Source organism: Anguilla rostrata, chromosome 8, assembly GCF_018555375.3.
Source record: "Anguilla rostrata isolate EN2019 chromosome 8, ASM1855537v3, whole genome shotgun sequence".
NCBI classification, from domain to species: domain Eukaryota; kingdom Metazoa; phylum Chordata; class Actinopteri; order Anguilliformes; family Anguillidae; genus Anguilla; species Anguilla rostrata.
In genome coordinates, this window is record NC_057940.1 from 53728382 (window position 1) to 53746758 (window position 18377).

Sequence of the window (18377 nt, forward strand, 5' to 3'; positions counted from 1 at the left end):
ACTGTGATGTGACCTCGTCAAACTCTAAACTCAAATCACCTGCAGTGATAATCCTTTTACCGGCAATGCGATGGATCCCCAGTTGTAAGGTGGTACTTGCAGTGGTCATTGAAATAACCTCTGGTTTTTGTTTTTAACCTTTTCCATTAAAACTACAGGATTGTGATCTATAAAAAAGTCAGACACCCTATTCTGTTAGAAACTCCTTTATCTATGGGAGAATATGCCTTCTGATGTGTATTCAACATTCTAGAGAAATATGCAACAGGTTTATCTGGTCGATAATTCCAGCAGAAGCGCAACTCCCACATCCCAGACATCTGCAGCTAACTGACGCCTCATATTGGTATCGCTGCTTGAGCAAGGGCCCATGGGCTGCATGTTACTATAAATATTAACATTAACGTATTACCTGTCCATTTCCAACATGTTATTGAAATTATACAATTTAAGCTCAAGACAAAGCTAAAATAGAACTGCAGCTGCCAGGTGAATCATTCGGTTAAGTCGCTACTGCATTGATGAGCCCCACGGCCTCAGCTTGAATCTGGGCCACACCAGTGCCGACTGCAGGCGGTCACTACATCGGGCAACACGCACTTGCTGATTGAATTGCCCAGGGAATGGGAGATCTCAGTTGGTTAGGGTTCGCATTTCATATCGCGCTGGTTGATCAGGGGTCCTGTCTGTTTCAGTGCAAAATCAGTATCTTTAAGTGCAAAATTAAGCAAGGAGAAACGGGTGGAACGCAGCAGTGAACCTCCTCAATTGTTTTAGGGTTTTTAAACAACTTTATTGATTATGTAACATTTCACAATACATCACAAAAAGAGCATACACAATTAGATTACATAACATACATCTCTTTAGCAAACCCCGCCATCTCCTTCTGTGCTCCATCGAGTGGTTCTTACCCAATAAAACGCAAGGGCACGTTCCCAATTCTATTTCACGCAACCACTAGAATAGGTGCTATCCTAACTACTAATGAAAATAACTAATAAAGAAAATAACCAAGAGGAGAAACTAATACGCAATATGAAATTAAAAAAAAAGAAAAACCAAAAATAATAATAATAATAATATCTTTTATTATATATTATATTATCTTTTTTTTCCTTAATCCCTTGTAAGCATATGTAAGGGCTTAACCACATTCACATTTTACACATCAAACTCTGCATGAAACAGAAGGCAACATCAAAAACACAGATAAAGATCTTCAGATATGAGATTAAAAGCCAGTTTGTCAGCGACCGGTTGGTACCAGTTCCTGAGGTCACGTCTGCCAATAATGACCCACAGATTTCAGAAAATTCCATTCACCCTCATGGACTTTTACTTAGAAACACAGCTAATCTGATATAAAATTGCTGCCAAAATAACAAACAACAGCAGGCTGATACGGTATCATGCAGGACTTACGTGGGCATCTCTGTTTTGAATACATGTTCTGCATCAGGGGTGTCCAATCTTATCAGAAAAGTGCCAGTCTCGTTGTAGGTTTCTGTTTTAGCCCAACTCTACAACACTTGATTCAACTGATTTATTTATCACGCTCTTCAATCTAGACTTTGATGAGTAGAACCATGCTGTCTTCATGCTCAGGTGAAACAAAAAACTGAAGTGAGAGGCCTCGCACGCAAGGGGAGAGACATCATGTGATCTACTCCACTGTGGCCTGAGGACCAGGTTAGGCTCCAGGTACAGGAGGACAACAAAACATCCTCAACACACTGGAGTAAACTATTCCTGAGACTGCACTGGTCATGTAGCTGAATGTTTAAAATCATTTAACTTCTTAGACAGCACAACGCCCTCACAAAACAAACACACTGGAGTAAACTACTCCTCAGACTGCACTGGTCAAATTTTTACATGATGGTAGACTTGTATAACACTCCTGTGGGTTTCTGAGAATTTTCAGTGAAGCACGCTACTGGCCAAGAACTGTTTCAAAATAAGCAATTGACTGATTTAACATTAAATAATTTGTAAAATCAAAGGGACACCCCCCCCCCCCCCCCCCTTCCCAAAGCACAAAAACCTTTCTGAAAAGCATAAATACAGAGGTAAGCAGAGCAACCCAAGCTGACAGCAGCACATTAGCCTCAGCAGCAGGGATAGCACATTAGCAGCTGCAGCAGGGATAGCACATTAGCAGCTGCTGCAGGGATAGCACATTAGCAGCTGCTGCAGGGATAGCACATTAGCAGCTGCAGCAGCGATAGCACATTAGCAACAGAAGCAGGGAGAGCACATTAGCAGCAGCAGAAGGGATAGCACATTAGCAGCAGCAGAAGGGATAGTACATTAGCAGCAGCAGAAGGGATAGCACATTAGCAGCAGCAGAAGGGATAGCACATTAGCAGCAGCAGCAGGGATAGCACATTAGCAGCAGCAGCAGGGATAGCACATTAGCAGCAGAAGGGATAGCACATTAGCAGCAGCAGAAGGGATAGCACATTAGCAGCAGCAGAAGGGATAGCACATTAGCAGCAGCAGAAGGGATAGCACATTAGCAGCAGCAGAAGGGATAGCACATTAGCAGCAGCAGCAGAAGGGATAGCACATTAGCAGCAGCAGCAGAAGGGATAGCATATTAGCAGCAGCAGAAGGGATAGCACATTAGCAGCAGCAGCAGAAGGGATAGCATATTAGCAGCAGCAGCAGGGATAGCACATTAGCAGCAGCAGAAGGGATAGCACATTAGCAGCAGCAGAAGGGATAGCACATTAGCAGCAGCAGAAGGGATAGCACATTAGCAGCAGCAGGGATAGCACATTAGCAGCAGCAGCAGGAAGAATACAGCAGCAGAATGGCAGAATGAGCAAACGGTATAACAGGTAAGGTTGGTGATTTAAAGAGCTCTCTCATTAAGGTATAAGTATCATTGTGGTACAGCTCCAATTAGGATAAAAATATCTACACACCAAAATGAATAGCTCCCCTTGAATCTATTGAGTTAATGCAACATTTTTTGTTTGTTTTGGTTCTGGAAGGTTTCTCCAAAAGATTTATTTATTTTATTGTATTTTGTTTTTTCTTTCTTTACTGATTCTGGCTTCTTGAAGTTTAAGCTGTATCTTTAAGGAAAAGGGATATGAATATTTGATTTAATATATATATATATATATATTGCTGTTTTTTAGCACAATTTACTTTTAGTTTTGATGCTTAAGCACACATACTACCCAGATGATTTCAGACTTTCAGAACTGTACATACAGTCTCCGTACCTCTGCATGTAACCCAGCTGAATTTTTAGAAATCCACCTCAAACACACTCAACCCAGTCACATTTTTCAGTTCAAATTCACTGAATTATTTCAGTGCGCTTTGCCACAATGGAATAATTTTGTCAGCATATCAATTAAGTTGGCCTGTTTCTTTGGTCATGCTCTTGGATTGATTGACTCTGGGGACCACCTAAGCTGGTCAGTTTAAGAAGAGCTCAAAACCATAGCTAGGATTTTTCTTTTTGTGTGTTCATGTTGTTTTTCTTCTGACTGTGACTCAAAATAAAAGTGAAAGTGTTTTGGACAGAAAAAAGTCAGCGCCTTATGGCTTTTGTTCAATAGGTGTGAAAGAGTGCCAGTGCTATTACTTTATGCTTTAAAATCGTTTGCAGTTGGTTAAAAAAAAAACACCAGCATGCGTGATTATGGCCAATTACACCAGGGTGGAAAAACATCCCACCCTGCTTACACTATAAAAGTCAAGAAGCTCAGGAAGACACGCCTCTTAGGACTGACAAACACAGGTGAGAACATGGCTTTGTATGACTTCTCTTCTTTCTGGAGTTTTATGCTTTTGGATCCTCATTTGTAATTATACCTCATATCTATCTATGTCATTGATTGGGTGCTTCGTAATGTCAGTGAATTTAACTTCAAGACAGGTTTATTTATACTCAGTTGTGAATTTCTATTTTGCATACATTAGAAGCTTGGTGGTATTTGAGTTTCCGAACCCACGTTTGGGACACGTTTCCAAGAGACTATTTTTGTACATCAGAACACTTCAGTGCCTTCTTGCCTTGCAAAGAAATGACAAGGTGGTGACTGGATTAGCACATAAGCAGAGGAAGTTTCTAATGCTTTCAGTCTATATCAGTTGGGTTTTTATCCCTGTCCTGTCAAAATACATGTATATTTCTATATCTCTTTTTCAGGAACAGAGAAGGTCCCTTTCGTACATGTGTGTTTCCTGGTTGGGAAACATTCCACATTTATTTTCTTTCTGTGCTTACAAGAGGACTGGTACATGAGAACTCAGCAATGGCACAATCTCACACAAGGTAAAGATATCTAACTGTAGACAACATATACAGTTTGCATGCAGCAACTGCATCAGAGAAATTTTCTGTTTCAAATCGTTGCTACACAAAACACTGCGCAAATAATTTATTGCCAGTCATTTCGGTGTCACCCCACTCTGATGGTGCGCACCCCCCTAGTGATGCCTCTAGTGCAGATGGCAGATTTGTTGCACTGATTTTTGTCTCTGGTCTGAATCATTTGTTTGAGGGTGTCTGTGTTGGCAAAAATCTATGGCAAAGTAGTGTTTCAATTATTCACTCTGAACTATTTATTTATTGTATTCTGTTATTTTTTCTTCAGTTTCAAGATGATACTGTATTTGTCTCAGTGTTCTGAAAAATGTGTGTGTGTGTGTGTGTGTGTGTGTGTGTGTATGCGTGTGCGTGGTAATGACTATGAATAAATGAAAACACATATGTTGTTTCATTTCTCTTAATCTTTTAGTTGCTCTACAACAAGAGGAGAAGCTACATCTAAATGGTCAGATGTAATTAAGAACAGCAAACAGATTGCAACAGAACCCATAAGAATATACCTGCTGAACACAGTCCAGGAAGATCTGAATAATGAAGGAACGGTTAGAATATACACATATGGAAAAAAGGACTCCCAAAAAAGGAACAGGACAATCCTGATCGTTGGAGAAACAGGAACAGGGAAGTCTTCGATCATTAATATGGTGGTCAACTACATGCTAGGTGTAGAGTGGGAAGACGAGATCAGGTTTCAAATCATTCCAGATGACGGCAAAAGATGCCAGACTAAATCTCAGACCATTGCGATTACTGTCTATAAGATTTATGGGTTGGAGGAACTGTCTGTTCCTTTTTCCCTCACAGTCATTGATACACCAGGATATGGAGACACAGGTGGGCTTGAGAAAGATCAAAGTATTTCTCAGAATCTGTACAAGTTATTTAATTCCACAAGCGGCATTCAACAACTAGATGCAGTTTGCCTTGTGGTGAAGGCATCTGAAAATCGCCTCAGTGACCGCAAGAAGTACATCTTTGATGCCATCCTGTCCCTCTTCGGGAAGAACATGGAGAAAAACGTCATGGCTCTCATCACCTTCTCAGACTGGTTGTTTCCTTCAGAAGCTCTTGAGGCAATTACTGAGTCTGGTTTCCCTTTTCCCAAAAATGAAAACAATGAACCTGTTCACATCCTGTTCAACAACCTTTCTCTAAGGAAATATGAGAAGAAATTTGAAAACGCATATAAAACGAGCTGGGATAACGGAATTGAGAGCATGAGGGAGTTCTTCCAGACTTTGGATCGAATGGAAACTCAAAGCTTGAGGATGACTGAAAATGTCTTGAAGGAACGTACAAGACTGGAAACTTGTATCCAGAGCTGTGAGAGTCAGATCAAGGTGGTGGAGATGAAGCTCAAGACACTTGAGGAAGTTAAGAAAACTCTGGAAGAGCACAAAGAGGACATAAGAAAAAATAACAACTTTCAGTACAAATACAGAACTGTAGTCATGAAGAAGGTCCCAGTTCAGGAAACGACACTGTGCTGCACCAATTGTAAGGTAAACTGCCATCATCCATGTACATGGGTATCTGACCTAAGCTGGTGTCATGTAATGAAGAAAGAGAAATGTACGGTCTGTCCCAGAAAATGCAGCTATACTGTCCATGAAAAAGGATACACAATATATGCGCCAGAATACGAAGAAAAAACAGGAACTTATGAGGACCTGAAAAAAACTTCTGAAGGGATGATAGCCACAGGAGAGGAAGTGATGTCCACATGTGAGCAAGAGTTGAGGAATGCAAAAGCTGAGAAAACCACCCTCATTAAAAGGTGTGTCCAGAGCATTCTCCAGCTTAGAGACCTTGCTCTGAAGTTCGATTCTGATTCTACTCGTCAGAGTACTCTCAGGCTGATAGAAGTGCTGAAGAAGAACAACGAGGCAGAGAAGGCAGAAATGCTGCAGAAGATTCTAGAAAATACTGCATGAACAGACAAACAGATGTGGGGAAGACGTGTTACAAGCTCTTCTGCATTTCGTGTACACATTGTATGGTCAAAATTATGTTAGAGCTAGCCTGAATATTTATTAACCAAGAAATTCCCCTGTTGCCCCATACTATGAAACAGACACATGGGCAACAGCTACCAAAATAAACCACCAAAGGTGTATTCAGTCAGGATTGTAACTTTCTTTATCTCTACCTCTAGTGGTGGAAGCTGGTGTCACCATAGAAACTACTGAAGAGACACTCCCAGGCTCAACCTAACAACAGATGAGGTGTTGAGAAAAGTATACGCAATTTAAGCCAGAAAGCAACTCTATGACAAGGGGGGAAATATGACTGTATGCTTGACTGGTAAAATGGTTTTATTGTTTTGTATTTGATAAATGGTTTTATTGTTTTGTATTTGATTTCTTTTGAGGTGGATCTTCATTTCCTAAGTGTTTTATCATATAGAATTCCACGGAGACCTCAGTAACTGAGCACACATTCTAAAAAATCTTGGTAGTCCAAGACCAATGGCATTTTTTCAGAAAAAATTGTAAAACAGTCTTCCTGTTGATTTTATGATCTAAAATGGTTTGTTTAATGGTCTTTTAATGTACTGTGGGGTGCTTTGTAGATTAGTATTTCCACAGGTCCTGATGAGTAATTAAGAAGTGAGTAGGCCCAGACCCCTTGGAGGATCTGTGTATAGATTTAAAAAGCCTTTAAACTTAAACTGCTTTGGTGCGAGGAGGGAAAATATATATATATATTCTGCTTTTGTTTGTGAGAAATGCTATTATTTGTTCAATGAATATAGTGAATATAACCAATCATTTACTTTATTTTTCCAAGTATTTCCTGTTCTGGAACTGGTAGGTCCAAACTGAAAACAACTCACATGGCAATGTGAAAGACGCCTGCTGAAGAGGAGTATTAGACTGAATCTGAATGTGAAATGTAGAAGTAGAAGCAAAGGTTTTGGGTTCCATCTTGGTCACCCTCCTTTGGTAAAAGTTTGCTGATTTCATTCTTTATGAAGCTCTTCCTATCTTCACTGCAGATGTAACATTCCTCTCATTCTGACCAATGTTCCAGTTAGATCAGGGCTCCAACAAGAAGTACTGATCTTCACCACCTGCTGCAACTACTAAGTGCACTGTGGTGTAATGTTTTGCATTCTGTGAAACCTATTAGTTTGTGAAGATCTATGCATGAAATAAAATATTCAGATAAGATTTGTGTGCGTTTGCTTTATTTGACAATGTGCTCTTTATCCTGAAGCCATTGTTTCATTACCTCCTGCCTTGATGGTCATGCCATACTGACCAGTGCCTTAAATATTCCTGCTTCCTCAAATATAATAAATTGTTGATTGAACTGATCAGCACAGCACTGAGCCCTGTATAATGAAGCAGGATTACTGAGTTAGCTGGATAACAGAGAGTAAAATCAGGACACTCCTAAATCTGGAACATGGACTGAAGAAAAAAGAGCTGTTCCGGGTTTTACTCAGCTCAGTAATCCAGCTAATTCAGTAATCCTCTTTCGTGACATGCAGTGGCATCTGTCTGATTAAGCTGCATGTAATTTTATCATTCCTTCTGAAAAGTTCATCATCAGAAACAGAGAGGGACTGGTGTATTAAACAGCCGTTGCAGCCTGTAGTGGGTGCTGGGAAAAGGTATCAAAATAGAATAGCCTGATCAAGGTTGGGGGGGGGGGGGGGGTTTGGGGCATCCTTATAAATAATATTTTTATTTACAACTGAAACGGGAAACAACAAAAATCCTTCATAAATCCAGAATTGTGTATTAATCATGAATATTAATGTATAAGCTGTCCATCGAATTTTGGAAATAAATGAAGTCAATGTAAATTTATTTTATTCCTCAACACACACCCCTGGGGGGCTCCAGTGCTGAGGGTGAGGGGGTTTGAGGTGTGCTTACCCACCCTGACCACCCACTTCATCACCACCGAGGTGAGTGTGACCGGGCGGTAGTCGTTCAGGCACCGGGACATCATACAGTGATACTTGGTTATGAAATGCTACATATTGTGTATTTTGTTACACTTGTGTGAGATATAATGATGCTTATATGATGATGATTATGTTTGTCGAAACATTTCTTGGGGGAAATAAAGCTGTCCATGCATGTCTGGACAGTAACAACAAATAAAAGCCCCAGGAAAATACTGGGAACTCAACTCACAAGATTCAAAGCAGGTATAATGGCACATGGTTTACAGGAACCTGGTTTATCTTACTGTATAAATTTAGGTATGAAATGCTGATGACTGTATATTGTGTAAACGTTTACAAGTGTATGTCTTTACGTTCCTAGAGATGCCAACAAACATATGTGACAGAGGATGCTGGGTAATATAAAATGCAACTCCTCAAACTTGGCCAGTAAGGAAAGGTTCTAGAACAACCTGTCAGGACATTTCCTGTTTTAATAAAAGGCGATCTATAGATAAAAAGTTTTTTTTTTCATTTTTTTTTTTTTGCTTATGGGGTGTTGGGAGGCTCAGCACAGAGAGTCTGACCCTGGAGGGAGTCCAACTAACCTCTTGTTTGCCCCCCGGTGCCGTGCGCTGCAAGGTTCTTCAGTGGTCTCACTCGTCTCACCTGACAGGCCACCCGAGAGCTCCACAGACCTTGGACTTTTTTATTTTATTCTATTTATTTATTTATTTATTTGACAGGGACAATACACAGTGATCAACATCACTATTATGTGATGTAAATGTGCCAGATTTAGCTCGATCAGTAATTTCCATCTGTTGTCCCTAGGCAGGCTGATGTTAACACATTAATAACAAGTAGACCAGACTAGAAGCCATAGCACAACATTAAAAGCACATAAAAACAGACACACAGAGCTTGTAAGCAGGCATGAGCGACACAGAAGCAGACACATGCAAAGGAACAATGGAGCACATAAGGCAAGCATATACAGCATAAAACAAGCACATACAGAAGGTATTAGAGCATAAAAAAGCACAAAACGATGCATCACATGATGACATGCAAATACTCCACAATATTACACAACACACATGCAGTTTAGTAGTGACTTAGCCATAATACACCATAATACATATACATATATATACACATATACATATATATATATACATATATATATATATACATATATATATATATATATATACGTATATATATATATATATATATATATATATATATATATGTATATGTGTATATATATATGTATATGTATTATGGTGTATTATGGCTAAGTCACTACTAAACTGCATGTGTGTTGTGTAATATTGTGGAGTATTTGCATGTCATCATGTACATATACATACATACATATACATACACATACACATATACATACATATCCACACATACATATACACAATATACACGAAACAAAATTTTAAATACTGACAGCATATTTAGATATCATGTTGACATTGTTGATTACCCAATAACCAAATTTTTACATTTTGGGTAAATGTGCCAATGTTTGTCAGGTCTCTCAAGTCTGCATGCAGGGTGTTCCAAATATGTGATGCTTTAAAAGAAAAGGCTGATTGGCTAAAAGCACTTTTCCTTGATGGTATTATGCAATCCCCTCTTGTGGATGGCCTAGTGGACCTACTTGTAGTTCTTTTCACAAACTCTGTCAGCACAGGCAGAGCGAGACCATTAAGGATTTTAAAAACTAAATCTCCGTCTGCCAATTTGACCAGATTTTCCCAATTTAGGAGGTCATACTTGGCTAAGATGTCACAGTGATGATGTCGGTTTGACCTTTTGTCTAGGACCTTCAGAGCTTGTTCGTATACTGTCTCAATTGGTTTGAGAGTTGTCTTACATGTCTTTGTCCAACTAGTTTGACAGTAAGTGATATGAGGGAGAATCATGGCATTCAAAAACAATTTTGCAGCCTCTGTCGTAAGATTGTCTCTAATAAATCTAAAATTGGCCAGGTTAAATTTCGCTGTGTTCACAATTTTCTTTTTATGTTTTTTAAAATTAAGTTGTGAATCAATTATGAGCCCAGACATTTAAACTCATGTACTACCTCAGGTTTCTGCCCTTGGACAAATACTTCGGGTTCAGTTACCAAATCCATCCTTTTTGTAAAAAAAAAACATGCAAACAGTTTTTTTTAACTTTAAGATGTAAGCACGATTTGATCAGCCAGTTTGAAATGTGTAACATAGCAGCTGAGAGCCTATGTGCAGCTGGTGTTTATCTTTTGCATGCACATAAACAACATGTGTCATCAGCATACATTTGACTATTTATACCAGGAGGACAGACATCTGGAAGGTCATTAACATATAAACTGAATAACAATGGACCTAGAATTGGCCCTTGTGGGACTCCAACTTCATAGTTTAAGTAATCCGATTTTTAATTGCTTTTCTCAAATCAAGGAATATAGCACCGACCACACCTCTACTGTCCATCCTGGATTTCACACTTTCCAAAAAGAAAGAATTGGCAGTTTCAGTGGAATAATGCTTCCTAAAACCAAATTGTAATGGATGAAGAGAGACAGAACTGTTATTAAGATGTGAAATTAGTTGTTTTGCTACCCATTTCTCAGCAACTTTAGACATGACAGGGAGGATGCTTATGGGTCTATAGTTGTTAACATCTGTGTATTCCCCTGATTTGTAAGTAGGTATAATGACTGCATACTTCCACATGGTGGGAAAAACTCCCTGTGAAATAGATAAATTGATAACCTTGGTTAAGGGGCCTATAAGCAAGTCTTTATGAGTTTTTAGAAACAATGAGTCTATTCCATATCTTAGGCCCTAGAACTCTTCAGTGAGTTGATAATCGTATCAACTTTTGATGCAGATACCTCTTTAAGAGTAAGCATGGGTATGATGCAATCAATTGTTTCTGGTACAGAATACTGCATCTCTGAGCTAAGGGTCTTTGTAAGAATGTTAATTAAATCCACAAAATAATTGTTAAAAGCTTCTGCTATCATACTGTGATTTTGAGTGTAATTTCCATTCACGTAAAGTTTGATATTTTGTATAGATTTATTACTCTTTCCTGTTAATTTTTTAAGATTCTGCCAAATCAATTCAATTTCACATTACCAATTTCACATATTTCACTTTTGCTCTGTTTATTATGTTGATGTAGAAATTTGCTTTGGCTCTTACTTGTTACTTTGTTTCTTAAACTGGTAAATATATGCCTGTCATATTCTAATCTAGACTTAAAAAAATGTTTCAATGCATGGTCCCTTTGTTTCATAAGACACCAAACATCCCCACTTATCCAAGGAAGAGAGTTACGTTGTCCAGATGTTTTTCACCTTCCTCATAAAACTGTTTACAGTATTCTGAATCACATTCATAAAAAAAAACATTTACATCTTCCTCTGCTCAGTTGTGAGAGATACAAAAATACATTTTTTTTTTGTAAAAAACTGGGGTATGAAGATCAATGTTACAACTTGGCCAAAGCCAACATTTTTGAGGAGGTTCTGGTGGCTATTGATGACGTCTGATGTCCAGCCTTTTCAGCCGCCTGTTCCACCCGCACACAGAGTAAGATTTCTCGCCAGCCCCCTGCGGGTTTATCACATCCCTTGCCCGCACTCACCCATCTCAAGCTCTCACTTGTCTCTCAATTGTATCACTGGTCTCCTTCAGTCGAATGGCTTCACCACCATTTCTTGTGATCATGGACTGAGTTCTTCAAGACCACCCTCTTTGTTCCCCTACCTGATGTAAATAAACCATGAATGAAAGAGGTGGTCAGTGTATGATTTAGAAAACCAGTACAACGCAGTTACCCGACACAAATACAAATATAGCTGAGGCATATCGAAAATCTCGCTGCAGTTACGCACAGTACGTCATTCAGTAGAATCTGTGAATTATGAGCCATAAAATTAGGACAGCCACCGACTATGGAGCATTAAGCTGAAATGTAAAATCACGATTTTGGTTAGCTATTTTACATTACATTACATTACATTCATTTGGCAGATGCTTTTATCCAAAGCGACGTACAAAAAGTGCATTTCATGGTCATAGACAACTGCTAAACACAGGTTCAGTAAGGTACAATACTTATTTTATACAGCTAGTTCTAGCCAAGAACACAGTTCACACAGTGAACACTATACTGACCTAACCTCTACAAAACAAACTAGGCAGAAGAATAAGCTACAATATTAGGACTAATACAAATTACCAAGAAGTGCTGGGATGGGGCAACATGTAACAAGTGACATGAAAAAGGTTTTTTTTTTTTTTTTTACAACCTGTTTGATCCACTATATAACATTTGCAACAAATTCATAAGCAATTGTCCCACACTGCTAATTAATGTGTTCTTTTTAATTAAATAAAATAGCCTCCCCTTCCCTTATAAGGAACTAAAGGAGACTCGTGTTCCTGAAAGAAACTGGAATGCCCACCAGTATTGGGGATGGCAGTGATACACAATGAAACTGAAAGTAACATCGACAACACAGATACAGATCTTCAGATTAAAACCAGTTTTTTCAGCGACCGGTTGGTACCAGTTCCTGAGGTCACGTCTGCCAATAAAGACCCACAGGTTTCAGTTACACAATTCCATGCACCCTCATGGCCTTTTACTAAGAAACACAGCTAATCTGATATAAAATTATTGCCAAAATAACAAACAACAGCAGGCTGATACGGTATCATGCAGGACTTACGTGGGCATCTCTGTTTGGAATACATGTTCTGCATCAGGGGTGTCCAATCTTATCAGAAAGGTGCCAGTCTGGGTGTAGGTTTCTACAACACTTGATTCAACTGATTTATTTATCACGCTCTTCAATCTAGACATTGATCAGTAAAATCACATCTTAGTGCTCGGCTAAAACAAAAAACTGAAGGGAGAGGCTATGGGCATATTTGTCTATTTAATTGTATTTTATTTCTTTACTGACGCTGGCTTCTTTAATCTGTATCTTTAAGGAAAAAGCATATAACTATTTGAAATTTTAAAAAGTCTTATAGCTGGTTTTTAGATTAAGCACAATTAACTTTTACTTTGTTTACGTACACGTAATACCCAAATGCTGTCAGACTTTTAGAATTGTACATTTTTGTAAGGTATAGCTGCATGTAACCCAGCAGCATTTTTAAGAATTCACCTCAAACACACTGAATTACTTCACACAATGGAATAATTTTGTCAGTGATGGGTTTAGATTAAAAAGTTGATTTACAGAAAATGTTATATAAGCAGTTACATAAGCAAATGTATAAAATATCATATAGATCTTATGGTAACTTGATAAACGTACTTCTAAAAGTGTACTTTTAAAGCTGTATAGTGTACGCTGTTTCACCCCATGCCATGATCTTGTTGCAATGTAAGCTAGAGGAGACAGACTGCAGCTGTGTATAAATAAAAGCACTTTAGAGGATTAAAGGACCTCTAGGCCTGCATGGTCAGTCTTGGTATGGACTCCCTGATCCTAAATGATGATTGGCTAGTAATGGAAACTTTGCACATGGTGATTAAATCAGTCTCATAGGCTGAAACAACAGCTCTTTGTCTCTGAAAACTATATAAACTCATGTATTGGATTTTAAATTCTTGAATACCTGTACTTTTACCTCTTCCCGACCGGTCGTATTATTAAATTAAAAAAGGAGCTCCTGACTCTGTCGTTTGTTATCTTTATCTTCAAAACCATCATTTTTGTTAAGAAATTCCTGCATCAGCAAATTGATTAACCTAGCCAGTTTCTTTGGTCATGCTCTTGGATTGATTAACTCTGGGGAACAGCTAAGCTGGTCAGTTAAAGGAGGGCTCAAAAACAGAGCGAGGATTTAATTAAGGGTTTTTCCCATTTTTACCTTGTTCTCATTCTGACAACTCACAGTCTAAAAACAGAAATTAATCTTGTTTGGTCCTTTACAAGCTGGTATTGTGGTTTGTGTTCCATCGTACCATCATGCGACGTCAGCCTCCCTTCCCGTGCCCTGTCACACTGTCTCTATGCTGCCTTTGCACTGCTGGGGATTTTCAGATTCTCTGGTGACTTCTGCTTTTATTTTACTCTTTTTGTGTGTTCATGTTGTTTATCTTCTGGCTGTGACTCAAAATAAGTGGAAGTGTTTTGGACGGAATATAGTTAGCCCCCTCATGGCTCTTGTTCAATAGGTGTGAGGTAATGGCAGTGCTATTACTTTATGTTTTAAAACCTTTTGCAGTTGTTTTAAAAAAAACACCGGCATACGTGATTATGGCCAATTAGAAGACATTTCTTTACACCAGGGTGGAAACAAATCCCTCCCTGCTTACACTATAAAAGCTAAGAGGCACAGGAAGACACGCCTTTTAGGACTGACAAACACAGGTGAGAACATGGCTTTAGATGATTTCTCTTCATTCTGGAGTTTTATGCTGTTGGGTCCTAATTTGTAATTAAACTTCATGTCTATCTACGTCACTGACTGGATGCTTTGTGAAGTGAAGTTAGCTTTAAAACAACCTCATTTATACTCAGTTGTGAATTTCTGTTTTGCATACATTTACAGCCTGGTGGTTTTTGAGATAGTTGATTTCTTAAGGAATGAACCCACATTTAGTACATAGGTTTCCAAGAGACTCCATTTGTACATCAAATCACTTCAAAGTTCTTTGCCTTCTTGCCTTGTTTACATCCATCAGAGAAGGAGATGGTGACTGTATTTCCTGTGTGAGAGACTTGTACATAAGCATAAGAAGCTTATTCTGCTTTCAGTGTGTATTGGTGGCGTTTTACCCCTGTCCTGTCAAAATAAATGAGTATTTATAGATCTTTTTTTCAGGTACAGAGAAGGTTTCTCTGCACATGCAAGCGTGTTTACTGGTTGGGAAACATGCTGTGATTGTTCACTTTCTGTACTTACAAGAGAACTGGTACTTGAGAACTCAACAATGGCACAATCTCACACAAGGTAAACATACCTTTTTTTAACTCTAAAATGATACTGTGTCTAAACAAATGTACAGAAGTTGTAATTACTGTGAATAACCAAATACCTTAATAATAACAACATAACTTGTCTAAAATATCTTAATTTTTTAGTTACACTATGACAAGAGACGGAGCTGCATCTAAGTGGTCAGATGTAATTAAGAACAGCAAACAGATTGCAACAGAACTCATAAGAACATACCTGCTGAACACAGTCGAGACAGCACTGAATGAAGATGGAACGGCCTGGAGATACACGTTTGGAAGAAAGGACCCCAACAAAAGGAACAGGACAATCATGATGGTGGGAGAAACAGGAACAGGGAAGTCTGCACTCATCAATATGATGGTCAACTACATGCTGGGGGTAAAGTGGGAAGACAAGATTAGGTTTGAAATCATTCCAGAGAAAGGCAAAAGACTCCAAAGTGAATCTCACACCAGTGCAATTACTGCCTATGAGATTTATGGGCTGGAGGAACTGTCTGTTCCCTTTTCCCTCACAGTCATTGATACACCAGGATATGGAAACACAGGTGGGCTTGAGAAAGATAAAATAATTTCTGAGAATCTGTGCACATTCTTGAAGTCTTTAAGCGATGATCATCAAATAGATGCAGTATGCCTTGTGGTGAAGGCATCTCTGTATCGCCTCAGTCCAGACCAGAAGTACATCTTTCATGCCATCCTGTCCATCTTTGGGAAGAACATGGAGAAAAACGTCATGGCTCTCGTCACCTTTTCTGACTGGACGCCAGCTACAGCTCTTGAGGCACTTCTTGAGTCTGGTGTACCTGTCCTCAAAAATGAAAACAATGAACCTGTTCACTTCCTCTTCAACAACTCTCCTCTTCAGAAGTTTGCTAAGAAATATGAAGAAATATATAAAACAGCCTGGGATAATGGAACAGAGAGCTTCAGAGAGTTTTTCGAAACTTTGGATAAAATGGAACCGCAAAGCTTGGGGGAGATTAAAAATGTCTTGAAGCAACGTCAGTGCTTGGAAGATTTTTTCTCGAAATTGGAGAGTCAGATCAGGGATGTGGAGGAGAAGCACAAGGCACTTGAGGATGTTCAGAAAACTCTGGAAGAGCACAGGCAAGACTTGGAGAAAAATAACTTTGAGCATAAATACAATGAAGTTGTCAAAAAGAAGGTCAAAATTGACAAAAGCATAATTTTCTGCTCTGAGTGTGTGGCATTATGCCCCCGTTCTTGGTCCATCAGAGGCAGCAACTGTTCAGCCTGTCCCAAAAAATGCAGCTACAAAGTCCACAAAACCAATGAAGAAATATTTGTGGAACAAAATGAAGAAAGAACTGGAACTCGTGAGGACCTGAAAAAAGAAGCTGAAGGCAAAATATCTGCAGCGGAGAAAGAGATGTCCAAGTGTGAAAAGGAGTTGAAGCATGCAGAGGCTCAGAAAACAAATCTCATAGAAAGTTGTTTTCAGTGCATTCTCCAGCACAGAGACCTTGCTCTGAAGTTCGATGCAGCTTCTACTCAAAACATTCTCAGGCTGATTGAAATGCTGAAGGAGTACAATGACACAGAGAAAGTGGAAATGTTGCAGAAGATTCTGGAAAACACTGCAAGAAGAGACAAACAGATGTGGGGAAGACATGTGTAGCCGTGTGCTTGAATGCTTTCTTGTACATGTTGTATGGTTAAAATTATGTTATGCACAAACCTGAACACCTGAGTGTATTTACCAAGGAAATCCTCTGATGCTACTACAAACAGTTATCAAAATAAACCATCAAAGGTGTATTCAGTCAGGATTACTTATCTCTACCTCTAGTGGTGGAACCTGTCGTCTCCATGGAAACTACTGAAAAGACACTCCCAGGCTCAACAGAACAAGAGTTGAGGTGTTCCGAGAAGTAATGACAATTAAAGCCAGAAAGCAACTGTATGACGGGAAAAACATAACTGTGTGCTTGACGGGTGAAATTCTCTACTGGTTTTCTTTATTTACTAACTTTATTTCCTAACTGGTATGTTTTATCATTTAACCAAATATCCTTGAATAGACATTGTATTTCATATGTGGTGTAGTTTTAGATTTGTATAATATATAAAGCCCTGTACCCCACTTAAATAAAGCAGGACAAATAATATTGAGTAACAATCCTGCAGGAACTGTAATCGGGATGAATAACTGCTCGGGTAGTACTTTCCGGTTTCCAGTCTCTTATACTGTCAGCCTTCATCGTAGGTAAACATAACTTTGTTAACTTTGTTTGAAATCCAGTTTTGATCCAGTTTTATTTACAACTGGAACTGGAAACAACAGAAATCCTTCATGAAAAATAAATGTCAAAACTGTAATTACATTGCTTTGTAGCCAGAGGAACACATGGCCATAATTGAAATATTCTTGTTTTTGTTTCTGTATTTGACATGAATATTAATATATTAGCTGTCAAATTATTTAAATGATTAAGATTTATTCAGGTCAATGCTATTTCATCACAGAAACATTTCAGTGTAATCCATGTTTTGCACATTTTACACATTGTAAATACATTTGTAATTAAGGGAAATAATACTGCCATTTTAAATAACAAATTCATGCCATGTTCCAGTGTGATTTCTCCCGTAGGATCAATTTTTTTTTTTTTTTTCTTTTCTGAAAAAAATGCATGCATTGTTGCAGGGACATTATTGATCTTATTTTCATGATGCCCCCAAGCGACCACTAGAGTGCGCACATTACCCTTTGTGGAAGTATGGGTTTTCTTCATTATTTTAATGTTTTTACATTTCTCCTTATTAAAGATTGTACTGATCAAGAATATATTTAAATGTATGTGATTATGGGATGATCTCTGAAGAACAATAGGTATTCTGTGTTATGTCTATTTGTAACTAAGGAAAGACAGTGGCAATTGTAAACATTTACTTGGAATGTAGGACGGAGTGTGGCACAGTGGGTAAGGAACAGCGCTTGTAACCGTAAGGTCGCAGGTTCGATTCCCGGGTAAGGACACTGCCGTTGTACCCTTGAGCAAGGTACTTAACCTGAATTGCTTCAGTATATATCCAGCTGTATAAATGGATACAATGTAAAGTGCTATGTAAAAAGTTGTGTAAGTCGCTCTGGATAAGAG

General features: G+C 38.6%; 2 protein-coding genes across 4 annotated transcripts in view; one reads left to right on the top strand and one right to left on the bottom strand.

Moving 5' to 3' along the window:
- The window catches only part of LOC135262068 (uncharacterized), a 46515-nt gene that overhangs the window by 10940 nt on the left and 17198 nt on the right, over window positions 1-18377 (bottom strand). The window lies entirely within an intron of this gene.
- On the top strand, window positions 3554-17983 carry LOC135262067 (uncharacterized). 3 transcript variants are annotated; one of them, XR_010332094.1, is made up of 3 exons: window positions 3554-3763; window positions 4175-4300; window positions 4767-5793. XR_010332094.1 is itself a non-coding variant. In XM_064348880.1 (3 exons), exons 2-3 carry the CDS (start codon window positions 4281-4283, stop codon window positions 16892-16894), a joined length of 1539 nt encoding a protein of 512 aa, XP_064204950.1. In that variant the 5' UTR covers window positions 3554-3763; window positions 4175-4280; the 3' UTR covers window positions 16895-17983. The 3 variants fall into 3 exon arrangements, 2 of the variants coding, with proteins under 2 accessions (XP_064204950.1, XP_064204948.1); XM_064348880.1 differs by lacking the exon at window positions 4767-5793 and adding an exon at window positions 15376-17983; XM_064348878.1 differs by lacking the exons at window positions 3554-3763; window positions 4175-4300; window positions 4767-5793 and adding exons at window positions 14527-14661; window positions 15116-15244; window positions 15376-17983.

Coding starts and splice junctions, on each gene's coding strand:
- LOC135262067 (XM_064348880.1), top strand. CDS start 4,281: ATGGCACAATCTCACACAAG. Junction 4,301..15,375: donor ATGGCACAATCTCACACAAG/GTAAAGATATCT, acceptor TTAATTTTTTAG/TTACACTATGACAAGAGACG.